The following is a 21501-nucleotide window of genomic DNA, read 5'->3' as shown; positions in this document are numbered from 1 at the left end:
TTTGGTCAACGTGGAAATAGGCTCACATTTTCTGGCCTCCACAAGCACTGGGCCGAGCTCCCCAGAGTTCAGTCTAAGAGAGGGAGGAGCAATAATAGAGCAAAGGGCTGAGACCATGATGGGGATACGCACAGAAACAGCTGACCTGAGCTAGTGGGAGCTCACTGATTCCAGAATGACAGTGGGGGAACCTGCATAAGAGGGTGACAGTTGTGTGGCTTGGGCAGTCACTAGGACCAGGATTTATCCCTAGTGCTTGAACTGGCCATGTTCTTTGGAGGGATACCTTGCTCAGCCTAAATACAGTGAGGAGGGCCTTGGTCCTGCCTTAAAGTGCCAGACTTTATTGACTCCCCATGGGAAACCTTACCCACTCCAAGGAGTGGGGGGGGGGAGGTAAGGGAAGTGTGAGGAGGGAAGGGAGTGGAAACTGGGAATGGTATGTAAAATCAGAAAAGATTGTCTTAAAAACCGGACTTGCTGAACATAGTGGACAATGAGGACTACTGAGAACTCAAGAACAATGGCAATGGGTTTTTGATCCTACTGCACGTACTGGCTTTGTGGGAGCCTAGGCAGTTTGGATACTCACCTTACTAGACCTGGATGGAGGTGGGTGGTCCTTGGACTTCCCACAGGTCAGGGAACCCTGATTGCTCTTTGGGCTGATGAGGGGGGGGGTCTGGGGGGGGGGGGGGGAGGGAAATGGGAGGCAGTGGCGAGGAGGAGGCAGAAATCTTTAATAAATAAATAAATTAAAAATAAAAACAAAAAAATAAATAAAATGAAAAGAAAAATTGGTATGTGGAGCTGGGCTTACTACTGCATGCCTGTAATCCTGGGGCTGGCAAGGCAGCAGGATCTTTTTTGAGGCTTTCCTGGGTTATATAGAGCAAGACCTTGTGTCAAAACAAACATCAGTAGCAACACCCCCCCCCAAAACAAACAAACAAAAACCCCAGTGTAACCACCGCCAACAGCAACAAAAAGCAGTAATGCAGGCAGATTCTCCCATCCACACAGCAAGCTAGCATTATCATTGTAACCTCTGTGCCAGGCCCTGTGCTGACCTTTCCCTGCAGGTTAGGCTAATGAAAAGTTCCTGCTAGTGAAGAAGCTTTGTCTTGGGTGACAGCCTCCTGCACACACCTCACTATGGGTCCCAGTAATAAGCTCAATGGTCCTTGTCTTTGGAGTTTGGTGTGGCTGGATAGCCCTCAGGGTATCCTAATTATAGACCGGAATTCTGGTTGTGCCTGCACACTGATACAGTGCTGTAATACAGTGAGATATTTCTACTCTAATATCTTGTGATTTTAGAGGCAGCTTTATTTCTGCCTCTGCAGTTGTCACCTTTTTCTTTTGGGTACATCTCATGATGTGTGTGTGCCATTAATTCCCACAACTCTACTTTGATACCCCCGCCCTCCCACCCACAGTTTTAAAATAGTATGTATTACTGTTGCCAGTGTGGCTCGGTGCTCCAAACAGTGATGATTCAGGCTGGGGAAAGTAGGACTTCAGAGGATTGGGGGATTAATTGGGTTTTGACAGCTTTGCTGTTCACTGACCCTTCGTGGGCTGCCTTTGACCACAGTGGAACAGGGTGGGGCTGGATATGCTGTCCCGGGTATCTTCATCCCTAAAGCTGGGGTTTTTGTGAACATTCTGACTTGCCTTGTTAGCAGCCATTTGCTCAGTAAGTAGCCAAGAAGCTCCTGGCTCTGAAATGAAAGAGGTGCCAAGCTGGGGCATCAGATGGAGGCAGGTCTTATGCCTGCTCCTGTTTCCTTTCTTGGTGGAGAAGGTGTTTCCTTGTTCAAAGTCAGAAACTCCTGACACCAAAAGACACTGAGTTTGTCTCTGTTCAGTTTTCCTCCTGCCACTTAGTGCTGTGCGCTGACACATTGTTACTTATGTTACCTCGTAACAGAGATGCTTTTCAGATCCAAGAATATTCGACTACTTAGCCATCAGCTGAATTATTTGGATATAAATTCTGAGTAGTGCTCTTTAAAGTGTGTAATATTTAATGTTCATGTACGTGAAGTAAGTAATTGGGATACTTTTAAAGACATTTCCCAAAAGGTTTACAGTTAGAGTCATTTGTGGAGTCTGTTCTTTCCTTCCACCGCTACATGGGTTTGGAGATTGAACTTAAGTTGCCAGTCTTAAGTGACAAGAATCTTTACCTATCAGGAGCCTACCTTTTGTTTTTTATGGCTTCCTAAAATACCCCCCTCACCCCTTTGAAGACAAAGCCTCATGTTTCCAGGGCTGGCCTCAGACTCATTGTATGGTGGATGATGACCCTGAACTTTATTTTCCAAGTGCTAGTAATACAGGTACAGGCCATCATGTACAGTCTATGGATTGGGTGAGGATCAGTCACAGGACTTTGTGTGTGCTAGGCAAGTAAGTCCTCTACCAGCTGAGCCACCTCCCCAGACTGTATTCTCATTTTTTGATAATGAGTCTTTCTTAGATGTTTTGTTGTTATTTGTTTTGAGACAGGTTCTCATGTAGCACAGATTGGCTTCAAACTCACTGAGGATGACCTTTAAACCTCCTGATCATTATGCCTCTGCCTTCCATATGTTGATGCCTGACTTTCTTCAATTGTCTTTTTAAGATTGATTTTTATGTGTACTTCTGTGTATCTATGTTTATGAGTGCATATGAGTGCAGGTGCCTCCTGAAGTCAGAGGCATGAGATCTGGATCTAGAGTTGCAGGCTGTTGTGATCCACTCAGTGTGGGTGCTGGGAACCAAACTCAGGTCTCCTGCAAGAGCAGTATGTATTCTTAACCACGAAACCATCGCTCCAGCCCCTTTACTAGCATTGAGTATGCTGTGGTAATTCTGTTCAGGACAGGTAAGTGCCTCTTGATCTAATCCAGCCAGCTCATTCAGCCTTTGCACAAAGATCTCTAACTTTGGAGTCAGGAATCAGCTCCCCTGATAGCTTGTGCTGAATGACCAAAGCGGCCATTGTCCTTGTCTCTTGTCACAGATGCCAGTGAGATAAAGGTAGTGTCTCCTCTGATTATTATGATATATGATGATTTAAAAAAAAAATGGCCCTATGTGGCAACATCTGGTGTGAACTTAGCACGGCACAGGAGTTTTGTTGTTCACATCTCTTCTTGAAAGTAGGATAAGGTACGCTTTAATTAAGCTAGTTTTATTTAGAAATGTAATAAGAATGGCTGCACTACACTGTAATTACAGTTAAAGATTCCTAGTACTTGACAGAAAAACAAGACACGGGAAAAAGCTCACTTGTGTTAACTCTGTGGAGCTGTGACTAAAAGTGAGAAACTTCTCATGAGGAATTTTCCACTAGGGAAGCCTATTAAGTTCATTGCTCTAAAAAAAGAAAAGAAATTAAGATGGACTGGAGAGATGGCTCAGGGCTTAAGAGCACCAGCTGTTCTTCCAGAGTATCTGAGTTCAGTTCCCAGCACCTACAGGGCAGCTCACAACCTTCTGTGACTCTGGTTTCAGGGACCTGACACCCTCTTCTAATTTCTGTGGGCACCAGACACATTCATATGATGCACATTCATAATGCAGGAAAAACATGAATACACATAAAGACAATAAATCTTTTTTTTTAATTAATGTATATTAAAAACAGAGAAAAGGAACCTGAAGGTTGAGGTTGAAAACTTTGCTTGTTTTGGCTGTTCACTTTTGGAACAGCTTGATGACATCCTGTTATTCCTTGTGTAACATGGACCCAGGTTATTTTATTTGGCAGGCAGGAGTAGCAATTTATTGAGATAAAATTCACTTGGAAGATAGTTTGTCTGTCTGAAGTATTACCTGATTTCTGAAAATCTTTGCATAGTGGAGTTGTGTGACCATGACAGTAACCACCCCAAATGAAACAGCACACCCTTTCCCTCACTCTTGGCATTGATGTTTTACCTCTGGTCTCGTGACATCAGAATACCAGAGACTGACTCTCAGTTCTGGAGAGTAAAACCTGTAAAGTCACGGTGCTGGCATCTGGTGTGACCTTTTACTTTCCTCACATGGTAGAAGTCTGTAGGTAGGGGAAGAATGTTGTGTACTTGCTTGGCAGTGGAGCCAAGGAGAGAGATTCTACTCCACAAGCTCTTCCGTAGCTGTACTGGCTCACTGCTCAGGAGCCACCTGAGCTCCCTGGAGATGTCCACTCCCTGTCAAGTCTGTGTTTCCAAGCTCCGCTCTGAAGTCCTCATTGTGCTGCACAAGTCAGAGTCTTTTGGGCCTTGGTCTTCCTTTGAGATTTTATTTTTGCAGTGTAGATAGACAAAATTGACAAATGTCTGTGTGGAAGAGCCTGAGCTAATTTGAAGAAGAGTTGAACTCAGAGACACTAGGTAACCGTCAAAGACTAATTTGGCTTTATGTATGAAGAAACTGCTGAGTGTATAAAGCTGTCCCCTAGAGGCTGGAGAGATGGCTCAGTGAGCAAATGGTGGCTCTTTCGGAGGACCTGGGTTTAAGTCCCAACATCCATGTGGTAACTCACAACCATCTGTAATTCCAGTTCAAGGAGCTCTGATGCCCCTTCTGAGATATATGCCAACAAAACACTCATACACAAAATAATTTTTGTAATTAAAAATAAATAAAAATTAAACTATCTATCAGTAGGGATTGGCTGCCCAGTGAAGAACTTTCTAGAACTACATGCATTTTTAGCTGCTTGTGGATGTCCTCTTAAGATCTTTACACAGTGCTGTTCTGTACCTGGTGAGGATGGGGCTCTGAGGTTCTTCCATGTTGGAAACAGGCTGGCTCCTGCCAGAACTGATAGTTTTGTGGATTTTCTGGGGGTTGGATGGTTGCTTTTCAGTCAGAGTCTCACTATTGCATTTAAGCTGGTCTGAAACTCACCATCCTCTTGCCTTTGCCATTCCAATGTGGGGGGTTTACAGGCCTGGACCACCACATCTGGCTTTTGGGTTTTATGCTAAATAGTTAAAGAATGGCAGGATGAAGTATCTTCACTCTTCAAATGCAATCTTCTTTGAGAAATAAATTTCTAATATAAGAAGTCTGTTTACCCAGCCTGATAGAAAACTTAAATTTCTAAAAACTTTTGGATATATTTATTTTTGTTTGTATGAGTATTTTGCCTACATGTATGTATGCCTACCACGATCATCCCTGCTGCCCACAGAGGTCAGAAGAGGGTATCAAATCCTCCTGGAACTAGTTACAGATGGTTGTGAGCCTCCATACAAGTGATTGGAACTAAACCCAGGTCCTCTGCAAGAACAAGTGTTTTTAACCACTGACCCAAACGTTACATTTATTATACATAGAACACTCTAGTTAAGGTTGTGGACTCTGGATTCACCAGATCTTTGTCTAGGTGCCATTTTTATGACATCTAGTCTGTGGCCCAGGACAGTAACTTTAGCTTTCTTCAGCCTTCTCATCTGGAATTTGGGGTCAGGAGCAGTATTAGCTATTACTATTCTTTCTTTAGTGAGCACAGAAAAGCTCATTGAGTGCTTCAGGGTTATAATGATATAATAATAATTCCATAATAACTAATAAAATAATCTCATTGTTTCAGGGAGCGGGGAGAGATGTAGGTGGTTAACAACAAGTATAACCTCGTATTTAAATTTCTCTTAGAGGGAACACGAGAATAGAAGAGGCATGTGAAATGTATACCAGAGCCGCAAATATGTTCAAGATGGCCAAGAACTGGAGTGGTATGTACAACATTTTGTTTACTTATTAGGTAAATACTTTAAAACCTAATTTTGTAGGAAGACAGGACTGTGCATCCCGTTAAAGAGTGAGTGAGACTGTTGGTCCCAGATCAGGCGTTGGTGCTGAGAGGATCTTCATCTCAGGTAACTAACCTGGTTTCAAGGTTGACCATCAGGACAATGTCTCCCTCGGTTTCTACAAGGCCTGTGGAATCTGAAAGAAGCATTTCATGGACTAGAATTGTATTCCAATAAATACAATGCCATAATTATAGGAAAACTCATTGAGAAATAGCAAGATAGATAGAAATGCCTTAGCATGAGTTGAGAATTTCAAAGCAGTTCTCTACTCTGAATTCACTGAAAACGGAGTGGCAGCATAAGCCCCGTTAGCTCCACATTCTTTAAGTTAAGCCCTCACACTAAGATTCTTCTCCTTGTCTGAGGGGATTGTCCTTACTAACTAGAGAGAAAAATACCTGCCTTTCCCTTGGAAACTTCTATAGCTCAGATGGAGATGGGATCCTTATGCAGGTGAATGCGGAGGCATCCTTGGGCCAGAGAACATGGGTCTCCTGCTTGGCCAACAGCTGTTTTTACTAGCTTTTACTAGCCTCTGTTATCCATTGCCTGTAAGGCAGACTTTGTTTCAAAGGAGAAGATGCTTTTGAGCTAGGTGGATCTGAAAGGCTGATTCTGGCTCTGAAGTTCCTTTATCAGCTTACTTTGCAGTAGAGCTTTAGTTTAAAGGGAGATGGAAGGGTTTCAGAAGAACTTATGCCCACATTGTATTTTACTAAAGAACAAATGGAAGATAAACAGAATCGTCCCACCAGCCCATCTTTTCTAGTCAAGTCCTGTAATCACGGGTCAAGTCAAGTAATCTTACCCAATAGTGCTAGGAAATTCACCTGGAAAGGCCCCTGTCCTTTATGTAACCGTGGAGACCTTCCATGTACCCTGCCTCTGTCTGTTGCCAGGGTAGTGTAGGGTAGTGTCCCCAATTTCCCTGTGTTCTGCCCTTTCTCAGTTTTATATTGAGATAGTGTCTGACTGTTTAGCCCAGGCTGCTCTGGCACTCATTATAAGCCCAGATAGATCTTGTACTTAGAGCCGTCTTCCTCCTTCGTCTCCCAGGTGCTAGGCTAGTAGCATGTGCCACCCTGCTTACCCAGACAGTCTTACTGAGAGGTTCAGTAAGTCATGTCATGTATTGGGTTTGTACACTGACCTTCCAGGACTGTCTTCTTCCTTTTCTGAATTCATCTGCTCGTTCTCTGGGCTCCCACTTCAGAGCCTTGGCATGTGCTGTTTCCTCCCTCTGCATACTTTGCCCTTGTTCATGTCTTTCTTCAGGTCCAGCTTCAAATGTTATCTTCTCAGCCAGTTCACTTTTGACTACCCCTTATAGTCAGTAATCTTCCTGGAAACTCGCTACTCTTCACCACGGCTCACATTACCACCTAGCAAAAACATGGAAGTTACATGGTGTTTTAGTTCTTTATATTTGCGTGGATTTATTACATGGTGGCCCTCACTAGCATGTACTTTTGAAGGTCAGAGTGTTTATGTGTTTTCCGTTCTGACTGCATCTCCAGGGTCCACATTGTGTCTCTGATGCGGTAGATATTCAGTATATTTATTTGTTAATTGAATAAATAACCACAAGGCCCTGAATTGCTCTGGTGGTGATCATGACACAATTTTGTCTCTTATAAGTTTAAAAATTCTTTTATAATGATTGAGCTACTATACTATACTCTCATAATGATTCAGCCGCTATTCAAACTAAATGTGACACACTGGGTAGCCTCCCAGAGGTCATTCTCCTTAAGAACACTTCCAGATCGAGAGAGACTTGCCTTGCTAGCAGTGACCAGAATGTGTTCCAAGTGATAAAGTGGTGGCATGAAAAGGGAAAGCCAGCACTATGATTATCTTCAAGATTGAGGTAGCCCAGAGGAACTGGCTGTTGCACTGTACCCAAGCAGGAAAAAGGGCAGGCCATGACAGTGAGTGCAGGAAGAGCAATGCTGGTGGAAGCTGTAGAGAAGTGAGCAATGTGCTGGAGTACAGGGTGTGCCAAGGAGAGATGTGTCTGCACCAGTGCTTCCAGAGCCAGAGCCTCCCAACTTCATGTCAGGTCTAGGTCACTGCATTCTTCCAAGGCAGAGACCATCAAAGCTGATCTGCTGGCTTATTTTTGCAGCTAGCCTGGCCTCTGGTGTGGCTCTCCAATTGCCAGCAGGGGGTTATTCTGATCCAGCTCTAGCTGTAAGGCCAGTTCTCATTGGTCGTGTCCCCCTTAGTCCTTTTCTGCTGCTGGAACCAAATACCTTCATCTGAGTAATTTATAAAATATAGAAATATATTGCTCACAACTTTGGAGGCAGAAGAGTTTAAGATCAAGGTGCCAGCAGATTCAGCATCTGGTGAGGATTCCTCTCTGCTTCCAAGATGGCTTCTTGCTTCATCCTACAAGGCAACTTGCTCCTTTCAGTATCTTCTGTAATGGTACTACTTCCACTCATAAGTGTGGAATACTCATGAATTAACAACTTCCTTAAAGGCCCTAATGGGTAATACATTACCCATTGGGTATTCGATTCCATAATATGAAGAGTGGGGGCCAATTCATGTGTACTCTTGTGTCAGAAACAGAAGCATAAGACAAGAATTGAACTGGAGCAGGCTACAGGGTTTGTGTGGCTTCCTTTCTTTGATGATGATCAGAGTTCCATGAGGGAGTCAGGTTAATGCCTGTGAGGACAGTGTTTGGGACAAGGGAGACAACTAAAGTTTCACAGAATTGGATGTTTGATTTCTTACAGGTAAATTTAAAGCAAGTGGTTCCTTAGCATAGTACACTTCTTCTGCTTTGTGATGTTAGTACAGCCTCTAGCTGGGAGGAGAATACCCAGAACAGCGTGAAGGAAGAGAGGCTTACTTAGCTCACTGGTTTGGGGGCTCAGTCTGCTTGTTTGATCCCGTGTGCATGGGTAGGGTAGAATGTCATGGAGTGGTGGTGGTGGTGGTGGTAGAGGAGCTGTCTTATTGTGGACAGGAAGCAAGAGCAAGGAAAGGAAGGTGGCCCTGACAAGTCTCAGTCCCAGCCCTCAGTGACCTTGTTTTTTTTTTTTTTTTTCACTTAGGCACACCTCTTATAGCTTATGAGCCTGGGCATGGCAGCACATGCCTGTCTGTAGTTCTGACACTTGGGAGGTTGAGGCAGAAGAGGATTATGAGTGGAACTTCAGGGAAGGCAAGATCCTGTCTTAGCAAACCTCATCTTCCTTTCTCTAGTACTTTTAACTTTAAGTGCTTCTCAACCCCTTGGAGGTCGAATGACCTTTTCATAGGGGTTGCCTAAGCCTATCAGAAAACACAGGTATTTACTTTATAATCTATAGCAGTAGCAAAGTTACAGATGAAGTAGCAATGAAAATAATTTTATGGTTGAGAATCACCCCAACATGAGGAACTGTATTAAAGGGTTACAGTATTAGGTGGGTTGAGAACCATTGCTGTAAGCTTTTATGCCTTTCTAAGTCATGTTTTTCTAGTGGAGCAGATTGAACAATGACACTCGAGTAACATGGTCCCTAGGATTGAGAAATTGGTAGATGAATAGCCTTGGCTTCGGGGCTTAGCCTTTCTTTAGCTGTGTGAGGCCAAAGTGCTCCTCGTTGGGCTGATCTTATGGTGTGGGAAAGAGCTCAAGATCCTAAATGCTGGCTGTCAGTCATTGAGTGGTGGGTCAGAAAAAGGTGGCTCGGTGTCCAGGATGTTTGGCAGGTCCTCTAGAACCATCAAGGAAAAATGGCCAACCCCCAGTTCCACTTGTCTTGATGCATGCGGTCTCTGTTGCAGGGATTCTTTTTAGAGTCCTGTAGCTTTTCTGTGTGGAGCCTGGAGTCTTTTGGGGAAGCTGTCCCTCACAGTTTAATTGTGACATCTCTTTCAGCTGCAGGAAATGCGTTTTGTCAAGCTGCCAAGCTCCACATGCAGCTTCAGAGCAAACATGACTCCGCTACCAGCTTTGTGGATGCTGGAAATGCTTACAAGAAGGCAGACCCTCAAGGTGAGGTCACTTATCTGTGTCTCTGGCCAGCAGCGTCTCCTGTAGTGTAGAGGCTGGTGTGCTTTGCTGGACCCTGGTAATAACAATTCTTGCATTATGGACTAAGAAATAAATTTTGGTCATTTTAATAATGTCTAATCATAAAGATATCAATGTGGAGGAGTTGAGGAACATTTGAACAGTTTTTCATCTTGTAGCTAAAGCTGGCCTCAAACTCAAAGCTCTGCACTCCCCTGCCTCAGCCTCTCACATGCTGGGATCATAGTAACCTTATCTTTATTTTTATGAAATATGTTCTTTTTTTTTTTTTAAAGATTTATTTATTTATTATGTACACAGTGTTCAGCCTCCATGTATGCCTGCAGGTCAGAAGAGGGCACCAGACCTCATTACAGATGGTTGTGAGCCACCATGTGGTTGCTGGGAATTGAACTCAGGACCTTCGGAAGAGCAGTCATTGCTCTTAACCTCTGAGCCATCTCTCCAGCCCTGAAATATGTTCTTGAACGAAGAAGGAAATCCTGGTGTTTCCGTCCTCCTAAATGTATTTTACTTAGGGAAGGAGTGTAGTATCCAGTGGTTAAAAGGTGTCTTAACCACACAACACTCTTTTCATTGTTTTTCTTCTTCTTTTTTTCTTCTTCTTTATGAGACAGGGTTTCTCTGTGTAACAGTCCTAGCTGTCCTGGAACTAATTGTTGTAGACCAGGTTGGCTTTGAGCTCACAGAGATCCACCTGCCTCTGCCTCCCGAGTGCTGGGATTAAAGGCATGTGCCACCACTGCCCAGCTTTTTCATTGTTTTTCTAAGTGCTTTTCAAAGCTTTTTTTTTTCAATAGAAAAGAATATTGGACATTTATTAATAAATTTTTTTCAAATGTTACTTCTCTTTCAAGAAGGATTAAACTAAAGGTATTAAGATCTCATCCATGTATATGGTTATCTTGAGTCTTCTTCTGTAGTCTATTTAGTTTAACACAAAAATCTAAATTTCTAGGAATATATCCCAAAGAAAAATGTCATCAAGCTTTTTTGTATAAAGATTAATTATATTTTTATTTACAAAAGTGAGAGACCGGGCACAGCAGGTATGAGCAGAGTAGGTGAGCAGAATGACTTCATATTATAGAATATCATCACACAAGCATCCAAGTCCTGCTTGGTTTGGGGCTGGCTGTAATGATGCACACCTGTGATCCCTACACTTGGGAAACGAGGCTGGAGGCTTGGGAGTTGCAGACCAGCCTGGGATATGAGATCCTACCTCAAAAAAACAAAGTGCTTGGATTTATAGAATGTTTTTGACCTGGTAAATGTTCACTTGCTAATTAAATTAAGGAACTGAGTGTTATGTGGCCACAATTTCTTAAAAAAAAAAAAAAAAAAAACAAAAACCATATGCACGTGGAAACACATCCAGAACACTGGAAGGGAGGCGCTGAAGTGGGAATGCTGGGCCTGAGTGGTGGTGTAGATAACCGCACTCTGTTTTCCTCTGATTGGAGAGGCGCAGCAGCGAGTGTACACTTTTAAATACACTTCAGGGAAGTCACTTTTCCGTTTCTCCAGTCAAGCTTTGTTTCCTTGCTGTCTCTTTCAAACTGAAGGCAAACTTGGTGCTGTCAGCCACACTGTTCTGTGAGAGGAAACTTTGTGGCTCAATGTTTTAGGAAACGAATATAACTTATTAGCGTCGTCATTGTAAAGTTTTCCATTCATTTCTTGGATATGCATACCAGCGTAACTGTTAGTATACCAAAGTTTAGCATCTTGGAGCGGTATACACATTTGCATATTTGGCTTATTAGATTCACACTCTTTACTGAGTACAGTTTGACCAGCTGCCTCATGTTCCTGCTGCAGGACCTTCTTGTCATGGGTGGCCTATTAAGTCACAAGCCAAAAGAAACATTCTTCCCTTAAAAAGAAAGAGTTGAGTAAGCACTACAAAGTGCTTTTGATGTTGGCCACATGAAGAGTGGAGACTGTTGAAATGGTCTTTCTTGTGAAGAAGTGATATTTTCCAAAATTAATATAACACACATGGTATTAATGAAGGCTGCATTGACCTTGTACAGTAGTAGATTTGATTTACCAGTGTGGGTGGCAATCCCTGTGATCTTGTTTCCCTTGTAATAGAATCTGCCACCTGGATGGACTCCCTAAGAGTTACTGAGCCAGGATTACTGCAGCCACACGCCTTTAAATACCAGTGCAGCTGCTAGGAACAAAGCCACACTAATGAGTCTGGACTGTGCATGATTGTGTCTGCTCCCACTAACCAGCCTGCTGACCCACTACCCCAGATTTTACCTCCTGCCAGCAGTAACAGCCAGGTAACAGGCTCAGCTGAACCCTCTTTCACTGAATGAATTTTTCATTGTTTTTCTTAAATGCCCACGCTTCAGAGGCTATCAACTGCTTAAATGCAGCCATCGACATTTACACAGACATGGTAAGACATTGCATTGCTTGAATGGTTGTGGGGTGGCATCCTTGAGCTGCTTTCGAGTTATGTTTTTCTCCCTGTTCTCAAACTGATTGGTGTTTTGTGTAGGTAAGGCAGGTGGATGACTCTGCTCTCTCCCCTAGGGAAGGTTTACAATCGCAGCCAAGCATCACATCACGATTGCAGAGATCTATGAGACTGAGCTTGTGGACATTGAGAAGGTGAGCACTGGCCGCGCTTATGAGCTCGGTGCAGAAGGTAGATGCTTGGCCTCTTAGGAATCCTCTCCTGCTCTTTCCCAGCTGATTGGAGTAGTCCAGAATCATTACAGGTGTCCTGGAGGAGACTGCCTAGGCCTAGCTGGCAGAGTAAAGGGACTCTTTACCTGGAGTGCCAGAGAGATACTGAGCTTACCTGTTGTTTGTGCTTTGATTCATGTCAGAATAGTCAAAAGACTTGCCACCTGTCTGCCAAGTTCTCTGAGGCTCTGGAGATGTTGAAAGCATCCGCTTTCTCTGTCCACCTTGCTCTAGCCACTGCCCTGGGACCTGGGTACCAGCTGTTCCCTCTGCTTGTCCAACTCTTCCTCGCACACCCACAAGCTGACTCCTTGTGTCCTTTATCACCCTTTCCAGCTGATGGCCCCCTAATTAAGATTGTAGACCCCAGGAATACTTAGCCAGATGACACCTCCACAAATGCACACTCTTTACTCATCCCCACCCCCTTTTTACCGCCACATTTCACCTTGTTCACAGTTCTGGTATTTCTGTCTCCTTCCCACCTCTGGGCTTGGTGCCATATCTGCCGAGTTCTGCCACTACTTTTCTGATAGGTCCAAGGCCCAAGACATAGTAGGTTCTAAACAAATGCTAACGCGTAAGCAAGCATACTGCCCTCTCTGACATAGTCAAGGATGCAGGAAGCATGCAAGACTGATACCATACCAACTGCCAGTTGTTGCATTTACTTCATGCTGTTCACCCCCCAGCACACACACACACACACACACACACACACACACTACCCCACTCCCATTTTTTTTTTTTTTTGAGGAAGCTCTGGTCTTAATCTGAAGAGGGCTATCCCACATGTGTGCGTTGGGTGCACGGACTGGGGCCTGGGGAGTGAATAAAGTCTGCAGTTTATCTCTGGTGTAGGATCAATAAAGGGATGGGAGGGGTCAGGTCTGCTGTGATGGGGGCTTAATTTTCTCAGCAACTGGGATGGACATTGTCTTTTTTTTTATAGTTGAAATCTGCAATTTTACTCTATTCATGTTTTGATTATATAGTATTCAAACAAAGAACAAACCAGAAGGTCATGTGTCATTAGTTGGCACAGTATGAAAGCTTCTGACATTGTCTTTTTACTGACGAGTGGGTCCTGTGGAGCATGTGGAACATGCACAGGCATCATTCTGGGTTGCTTTTAGACCCATGGCTGTCAGAAGAGCACACTGGCCTGGCTGTCAGAAGAGCACACTAGCCTGGCAGTCAGAGGAACACACTGGCCTGGCTGTCAGAGGAACACACTAGCCTGGCAGTCAGAGGAACACACTGGCCTGGCTGTCAGAGGAACACACTGGCCTGGCAGTCAGAAAGAGCACTCTGGCTTGGAGCCCATTCCTTATACCAGGGAATATTTCACACAACCACTTCACTACATGGGCTCCACAAATTGGGGTGAATGAAATGGCTTCTAGGGTTGTCATTTTTTTTATTTTTGGTTTGTCATGGTGGCCTTTTGAACTTATAGTACCTGGCCTGTTTTTGTTATTCTATGAATTAGCCAGTAGGTGGCACCTTTTTTCACTGATGTATTTTGTTCTGTTGAAAGTAGTTTAAGAACTAAAGCCTGGGTGTCATGTGTATGTGATCCCAGCCGTCAGGAGTTTACACCTGAAGAGTTATAAACTCAAGGCCAGTATGGCTGCATAGCAAGGCACTGTCTTAAAAAAATATGTATACTTTACACACACACACACACACACACACACACACACACACACACGTACATACAGAGCAAGTTCCAGGACAGCCAGAGCTACATAGAGAGACCCTATCTCAGAAAAAGCAAACAAACAAACAAAAAAGATTTAAGAGTCAGAGGAATAGGGAGTTTGCCATGAGATAGTCTCCCAGGAGACTAAATCCATAAAGCCTCACCAGCAGGAGTGCCTAAAGATCAGCTGAACACGGAGAGCAATAGACGTGCTGGTGTGGACAGAGGAAAACCCAGGCCTCAGCCCTAGCCAGAGTCTGCGGGCAGCTAAAGAATGCTGAGAGCAAGAGAAATCGTCTTCCCCAGGGACAAGCATACCAGTTGGTTATCCATTACCAAATGGTCAGCCCTGATACACAGACTGAGCATATGTGTAACAACAATTAATGAAAAAATAGGTCCCGAATTTGAAAGAGAGCAAGGAGTGTTTGGAGGGAGAAAACGGATGGGGAAAATGATGTAATTATAATATCAAAAAATAAAATAATTAAAACAAAACAAAACCTTGTAGCCAGGAGTGGCTTGAATACCAGCATTTGGGAGGTAGAGGCAGTTGGGTCTTTGTAAATTCAAGGTCAGCCTGAACTCATAGCAAGTTCCAGGACAGTTCCAGTGGTACTGCCTAAAAATAACTAACTAACTAAATAAAGGTTATAACGAACATCTTCCTAATAAATATTAAGTTAGACCAAATTGTTAAGTATGGATTTCTCCCCAATCCTTCTATCTGAGACAGCAGCTCCATATGGCTCAGCTCAACCCTGTTCATTGCTCTCAGTGAAAAACTAGGAAGAGAGTCTGTGGTCCAGGTTTTTTACAAGAGAAATGGGTATAGCTTTTTGTGCCTTGATCCATTTATTACAGAGGAAACATTGCTGAGCAGTTCAGAGAATAAGAAGGGTCCAGAAGGGTGAGGCCAGGCATCAAATCTAAAGCTTCATACAGGCCAGGCATGTACTCTACCATTAGGCTACGCCCCAGCCCCCACTCATAACTTCGCTGTGGTCCTTTGTATTGGATGTTGACAGTGGTCTAGCAGGGGCCTTCTGTTCATTCACTTCTGATTACTGAGCACCTGCCATACAGTAGGTATTATTTTAGGCTCAGGATGCTATGGTGAACAGCAGTCCTGGGCTTTCCCTCACAGAACTTGCTTCTGAGGAAAATGGAACAATGTGTGTGGTGGTTCTGAGAAGGATTCCAAGTGATTGTATTGTCCTGCTGCTTTTTATGGACTTTTCTATCTGTTAAAATGGGGTCATAGTGTACCTAACCTTTTTCTGACTTGGCACTTCTACCCTTTACCTTTAACTGTTTCTTTTTTTTTTTTTTTCCATTATAAATAACACTGAAGAAATCTGTTTGGAGAGCATAGTAGGTAGGTGGGCTATGTGACTGAAATACAGAGTAGAAGTATCTTATTGAAGAATTGTTCAAGTGTGTATCCTTGGAATGTTCCACAACCTAGAGACTTTGGTAGTATTGGCTCCGGGAGCTGTAAGCACTACTTTACAGACAGGCTGAGAACACAGGTTTTTAAAGGTGTAGTTTTTCTGGTGTAGTTCTCAAGCCTGCTTCATTGTAGTTGTTTTCTTATTTCTGTACTTTAGTCTAGTGGTTGTGTATTTGGGGCTTATTGGGAAAGCTGTGTAAATTAAGGCAGAGGGCTGCAAACCTATGGCTTGCTTGTGTATGTCTGAAAGCTAGCCAAAGTGATTTACTGCTTAATCATCAGAATCAAAACCATCTGTGACCCATAAAAATTGGGCCAGTGAGGTGGCTTGGGGTAAAGCACTTGCTGTGTAAGCCTGATGAACTAGTCCAACCCCCAGAACCCAGACAAAGTGGAAGGAGAAAACCCACTCCATAGAGTATCCACTGACTTCCATGTACCTCTGACCCACCCTCCCCAAATCAACTTTTTCAAATGTTGAAATCATGTGGAAATGAAGTTGTCCTGCATTCCGATGCCATTGGTGGCTGTGCTGTGACAGGATCACTGAGTACTGCCAGCAGAGCTCAGTCAACTCCAAGACCCTAGAGTGTGATTTAAGCCACTGCAGAAAATGCTTATCTGATCCCTGTTTTAAACTGGGCTGCCATTGGTTTTTCAGGCCTTTACCAGTATACATGCTCTGTTGTCCCATAACTGCCTGAAAAGCAGCGAATTATTTCCAGAGTCATCCTCATCATTCTTGTTTTCTTTTTCCTTCTGGATTTTCAAGACAGGGTTTCTCTGTGTAGCTGCTGTAGCTGCTCTGGAACGCTCTTGAACTCACAGAGATCCACCTGCCTCTGCCTCCCAAGTGCTAGGATTATTCATGCACCACCTCCGCCCCACTCTCATCAGATTTATTAAAGCAGTATATACCACCATCCTGTTCTTCTAACTGCTTTGCATACTTTGAAGCTCTGATAGTGTGTTCTACCTTCTAAAGTGTTGGTTGGGTCTGATTTCACTAATACTCTTATCACAGCCTGTTGATTGCGTTGGGTGGGTTACTCAGTCTAGGGGTTGTAACCCACCCTGCAATCAGTTATTCCAGGATCTCGGAGGGGCGCTACCTGGAAGGGAATGAGCTAGGACAGAAGAAGGAGGCCAAGCAGATTTTTCAAAGCCTCCGTTTATTAGGATCATGGTTGCTGCTTATATAGCCACTGAAGGGTAGGGAAACTGGACTCGTGCCACGTGTTCCAGGTCACGTAGGCCAGGTTACTTCGGACAGGTAGGCCAAGAAGTCACACCTAGTTCCCTGGATAGCTGGAATGTGAGGCGGGTTCCGCTAACAGATAACTCTCCATCAACAGCTTAATTGGGTGTGGGGCAGGTTCTCAATAGAACATAATTATGGGTGTGGGGTTCTCTGCAGACTCCCCAGGGTGATGGTTCCTGTAATGATTTTTAGAGGGGAAATGGCTCGTGACAACAGCCCAATGAGGGTGTCTGGCTTTCTTCTCTATCCATTCGAATGTTGCTTGGGTGTCACATATTTTAAACGGAAGGAACTCCTTTGCTTAGGTGATACTTGTGGTGGTAGGAAAAGCCAAAGCTGTTGCAGTAAGTTGCAGGGTATAATGGCTTCAGAGCCCTCTAAACTAATACTCCATGGTGCAGATTTGACAGGGATGAGTATGCTGGGATAAGGGGTCAGTTAGGAAGCAGGTTGATAGAATTCGGCCATCTTCAGTCGCCCCAGACATGACCATGTCTTATAACTTTTAGAAAGTGGAAAAGAAGAAAGGGTACAGAGTAAGATGTTTGACTATTCGCATTCTATCAGAGAACTAGTCATGGGGCCACCCTGACTACAGTGGAAGCTGGACCATGAGTAAGTAACTACTGGTTACTTTTCTGTTGCTGTATATGAAACAGCATGACCAAAAGCAATTTATGGAATAAAGAACTTATTTTGGTTTTGAGTTACAAGGGGATAGATTCCATCATGACAGAGAGGCATGACAGCAAGTGACAGACATTGTGGTAGAAGCAGGAAGCCAAGAGAGAGATCATATCTTCAATGTCAAACATGAGAGAAGGAAGTAGAAGTGGGATGGGGCTGTAAACTCTTAAAGCCCACCCTCAGTGAGGGCTTCCTCCAGCAAGCCTGTACTTTCCCATAACCTCTCCATACAGCACCACGAACTGGGGCCAAGTTGTCAAATATGTGAGCCTAAGAGGAACATTTCTCATTCCACAGATAGATTTGGATGAAATCAACAGCCATTCTTTCTCCAGGAGGCTTCAGGGCCACACGCTTTACTGTATTTGCTGAGGAGACCAAGTTCAGAAAGATTTATCACTGGAATAAGCTTAATTATAGGAAAAAAAAATTAGTGTACACGTAGTTTTAATTTTTTTCTTACATATATTCATTTATTTTGTGTGTGCACATGTGTCATGACATGCTTGTGAGGTCAGGGGACAACTTGCAGGAACCCTTCTTTCCTCCTACCATCAGGGTTTCAGGAATCAAACTCGAGTGGCAGGCTTGGCAGCAAGCGCTTTTACCTACCGAGTCATCTTACCAGCCCCTATGTGTTTTTAAATGCAATTCGTGGAATGAATTGTTTGTAAATTACATGTATGTACTTTCAGGCTATTGCACACTATGAGCAATCTGCTGATTATTACAAAGGAGAAGAATCTAACAGGTACATGCTTTTCTTCATATCTGTAATGGGCTTTTCATATGTGGTAAAGGATAACTCATCTCTGTCATCTGAGCATCTCTTCCAGAAGCAGGTGGCCTCGGGCCATGTCTCCTCATTGCTGTCACTTACTCTGCACTGTGCTACTTTCAGCTCTGCTAACAAGTGTCTGCTGAAGGTGGCAGCCTATGCCGCACAGCTGGAGCAGTACCAGAAAGCCATCGAGATCTACGAGCAGGTGCGGACACCGTTACGTTTGTAACAGTCACTGCTACGACTGCTACAACATTTACGTTTGTAACAGTCACTGCTACGACTGCTACAGCATTCCCAGCACTCCCAGAGAAGTTTGGTTTCTGTTTCCCTGATTTGCCATTCTTGACCCTTTCACATATATAGAATAATACACTGTCTGTTCTTGTGTCATTTGTCACAGTGTTTTCAAGGTTCTTCATATTGTAACGTGTCAATGTTTCATTGCTTTTCATGGTTGAATAATATTTACTCTGTGGTTTATATGTTCATCTGTTAGTAAGCATTTGGGGTGCTTCCACTTAGGGTCGATTGAGGACATAACTGCTGTGAACGTTTGTCCTTAACTATTGTGGGAACATGTTCTCAGTTGTTTTGGCTACATACTTGGGGGTGGAATAGAGATTGTTGGGCTTCATGGTACACCCAAGCCTGCCTTACTGAGGACTACCGGAATCTTACAGAGTACTGAATCACTGGGCGCTCCCAGCACAGTGCCCAGGGCTCAACTTCTCTACATCTCCACTAGCATCTCTCTGTGATGCGTAATGAGTGTGAAGCATTTCTCTCAGGATGAGTTATATTAATTTTTATGTGCCCACTGGCTGTTTTTTGTTTTTGGTGAAGTGTCTGAGTCCTTTTTCATTTTGAGAGTTAGGAATTCTTTAACCCTAGATATTAGGATACAAGTTCTTTTTTTTTTTTTTTTTTGGTTTTTCGAGACAGGGTTTCACTGTGGCTTTGGAGCCTGTCCTGGAACTAGCTCTGTAGACCAGGCTGGTCTCGAACTCACAGAGATCCGCCTGCCTCTGCCTCCCAAGTGCTGGGTTTAAAGGCGTGCGCCACCATTGCCCGGCAGGATACAAGTTCTTTATGGTCAAGAGTAACTTAACACTTTTTTCCTATTGTATGGATTTCCTTTTTATTCTGTTATTTGCCTTGATCTAGATTTTTTTTAATCTTTAAAATAATTTTTTACATGTATTTATTTTGTGTGCGTGGAGTATGTGAGTGTAGAAAATGGAGTACAGAAAGCCTGTGGAAAAGAGAGGACAATTTGAAGGAATTGGTTCTCTCCTTCTATGTGTGGGTCTTGGGACTCAAACTTAGGTCTCCAGGCAACAAGCACTTTACCAACTGAGCCATCTCGCCAGCCTCTGAATTTTTAATTTTTATGAACTCTTAGTTTGTCTTTTTTACTATCTGTATTTTGGTGTTGAATCCTTGTATATTTACTATCAGTATTTTGGTGTTGAATCCTTGTATATTTAAATTGAGCATCATGAATCATTTTAACCAGTAATTCAGGTCTTTGGTCCAGTGAGTTAAGCTATTTGTGTGCCTGTTAACCAGGGATCCACCTTCACTCTAACATGCGAACATAACCTTACTCACTGTCACTGGGTAAAAACACTCCTCAGTGGTCTGGCAGTTGTTTCACTCCAGGGTTCTACTCCATCCATCCGTCCAGCTTTATGCCGGTATCACTTAGTTCTGACAAAGGTATCTTTACAGAGAAATTTGAAAACAGGAACTGTCTGTCCTGCAGTCCTCCTGCTGTTAATCCCTTGAATTAACATAAATGTTGGGATCAGTATGTTATCCTGCAGTGAATCTAGTTAATAGGACTTGAACTGGGTGTGTAGAGCAATTCAAAGAGCATATTAGTTAAGGTTCTCCAGGAACAGACAGAGCCAATAGATTGGAGTACAGGAAGAAAAGAAAGATGTTAGGGGTTCGCTCTCAATAGTAGTGGTTGAGATGGCCCAGATCTATCATGAAAACAGATTATATGAGCCTAACCCAAATGCAGAAGAGCTTTGTCTCAATTCTAGAACTATCAAGTGAGGAGGATCAGCTGTCCTTTTCTTAAATTAAAAAAAAAATGTATTTTTTATTACATTTGTTTGTGGGGCAAAGAAAATTGTAGAAGTCATTTCTCTCACCAGGAATCCAGGAAATGAACAGGCTGCCCAGCTTGGTGTAAGCACCTTTACCTCTGAGCCATCTCACCAGCCTTTTGCTTAGACTTCTTATTGGTCCAGGCATCAGTAAGTTGGCTGAGGCCCATCCCTGTTGGAAAGGGAAGTCTGCTTTTCTCCTCTGCTGATTGAAATGCTAAATCTTACTCAGAAACATCCAGGGTGATATTTAGCTAGTATCTGGGCACCAATGGTCTACTCAAGTTGACATATAGAGTTAATCCTCAGAAAATATTGCCATTTTTAAATATTTAGTATTTAAGTAATATATTACATAGTTTTTGTGTTGCTGTGACTAAATGCCTGACAAGAGTAATTTAAAGACAGAAAGGTTTAGGCAGGCATTGGTAACACTGCCTTTAATTTCAGCATTTGGGAGGCAGAGTCAGGCAGTTCAAGGTCAGCCTGGTTATGAGCAAGTGTCTGAACAGCTAGGGTTACACAGAAAAATTCTGTCTCAAAAAAAAAAAACCGAAACCACAGGGGGGTCGGGGGAGGGGAGTGTTAAATTCCAGGGTATAAATCCTTTATGGTCAGAACTCACAGCAGCAGGAGTATGAGGCAGCAGGTCACGTGGCCTCCACAGTCAGGAGGCAGAGAATGATGAGGACTGATTGATATTCAGCTCCTTCTTCAACTTTATTTGTGGCAGTTAGGATGGGTATTGTAATTTAAAAAGAGCGGCTGGAGAGAGAAAGATGCCATGTGACAATTCCTGTGGAGAGGCTTTTATTGGAGGAAGTAAATGGGAAAGGGGGGGAAGGGAGAGAGGAGATGGGCCTTTGGGGACAGGAATGGAGGGGGGGACACCCACCCCACCCCCGCCCCTCTGAGGTTTTGTCCCCTCACACTGTCTGCTGCCTC

The 21501-nt window shown here is 43.5% G+C and overlaps 2 protein-coding genes across 4 annotated transcripts in view; one reads left to right on the top strand and one right to left on the bottom strand.

Annotated features, from left to right (window-relative positions):
* Positions 1-21501, top strand: part of Napb (NSF attachment protein beta) — a 45589-nt gene that overhangs the window by 12152 nt on the left and 11936 nt on the right. For 2 of the 3 annotated variants that reach the window (XM_050159537.1, XM_050159538.1), the window contains exons 2-7: positions 5641-5720; positions 9685-9801; positions 12210-12256; positions 12394-12471; positions 18351-18406; positions 18557-18641. In XM_050159537.1, the coding sequence (XP_050015494.1) occupies positions 5641-5720; positions 9685-9801; positions 12210-12256; positions 12394-12471; positions 18351-18406; positions 18557-18641 (463 nt within the window). The remainder of the gene's footprint in view (positions 1-5640; positions 5721-9684; positions 9802-12209; positions 12257-12393; positions 12472-18350; positions 18407-18556; positions 18642-21501) is intronic. The other variant, XM_050159539.1, reaches the window with a different exon arrangement.
* Gzf1 (GDNF inducible zinc finger protein 1) overlaps positions 6580-21501 on the bottom strand; it is a 39564-nt gene continuing 24642 nt past the window's right edge. Inside the window, exon 7 of the mRNA XM_050159535.1 lies at positions 6580-7183. Within this exon, the coding sequence (XP_050015492.1) occupies positions 7155-7183 (29 nt within the window). The 3' untranslated portion in view covers positions 6580-7154. The remainder of the gene's footprint in view (positions 7184-21501) is intronic.

This window comes from Alexandromys fortis, unplaced genomic scaffold (genome assembly GCF_014885135.2).
Source record: "Alexandromys fortis isolate MF-2015 unplaced genomic scaffold, M_Fortis_MF-2015_v1.1 scaffold_115, whole genome shotgun sequence".
NCBI classification, from domain to species: Eukaryota; Metazoa; Chordata; class Mammalia; order Rodentia; family Cricetidae; genus Alexandromys; species Alexandromys fortis.
The sequence above is the reverse complement of the archived record's forward strand: the minus strand, read 5'-3'. Positions and strand labels throughout refer to the sequence as shown.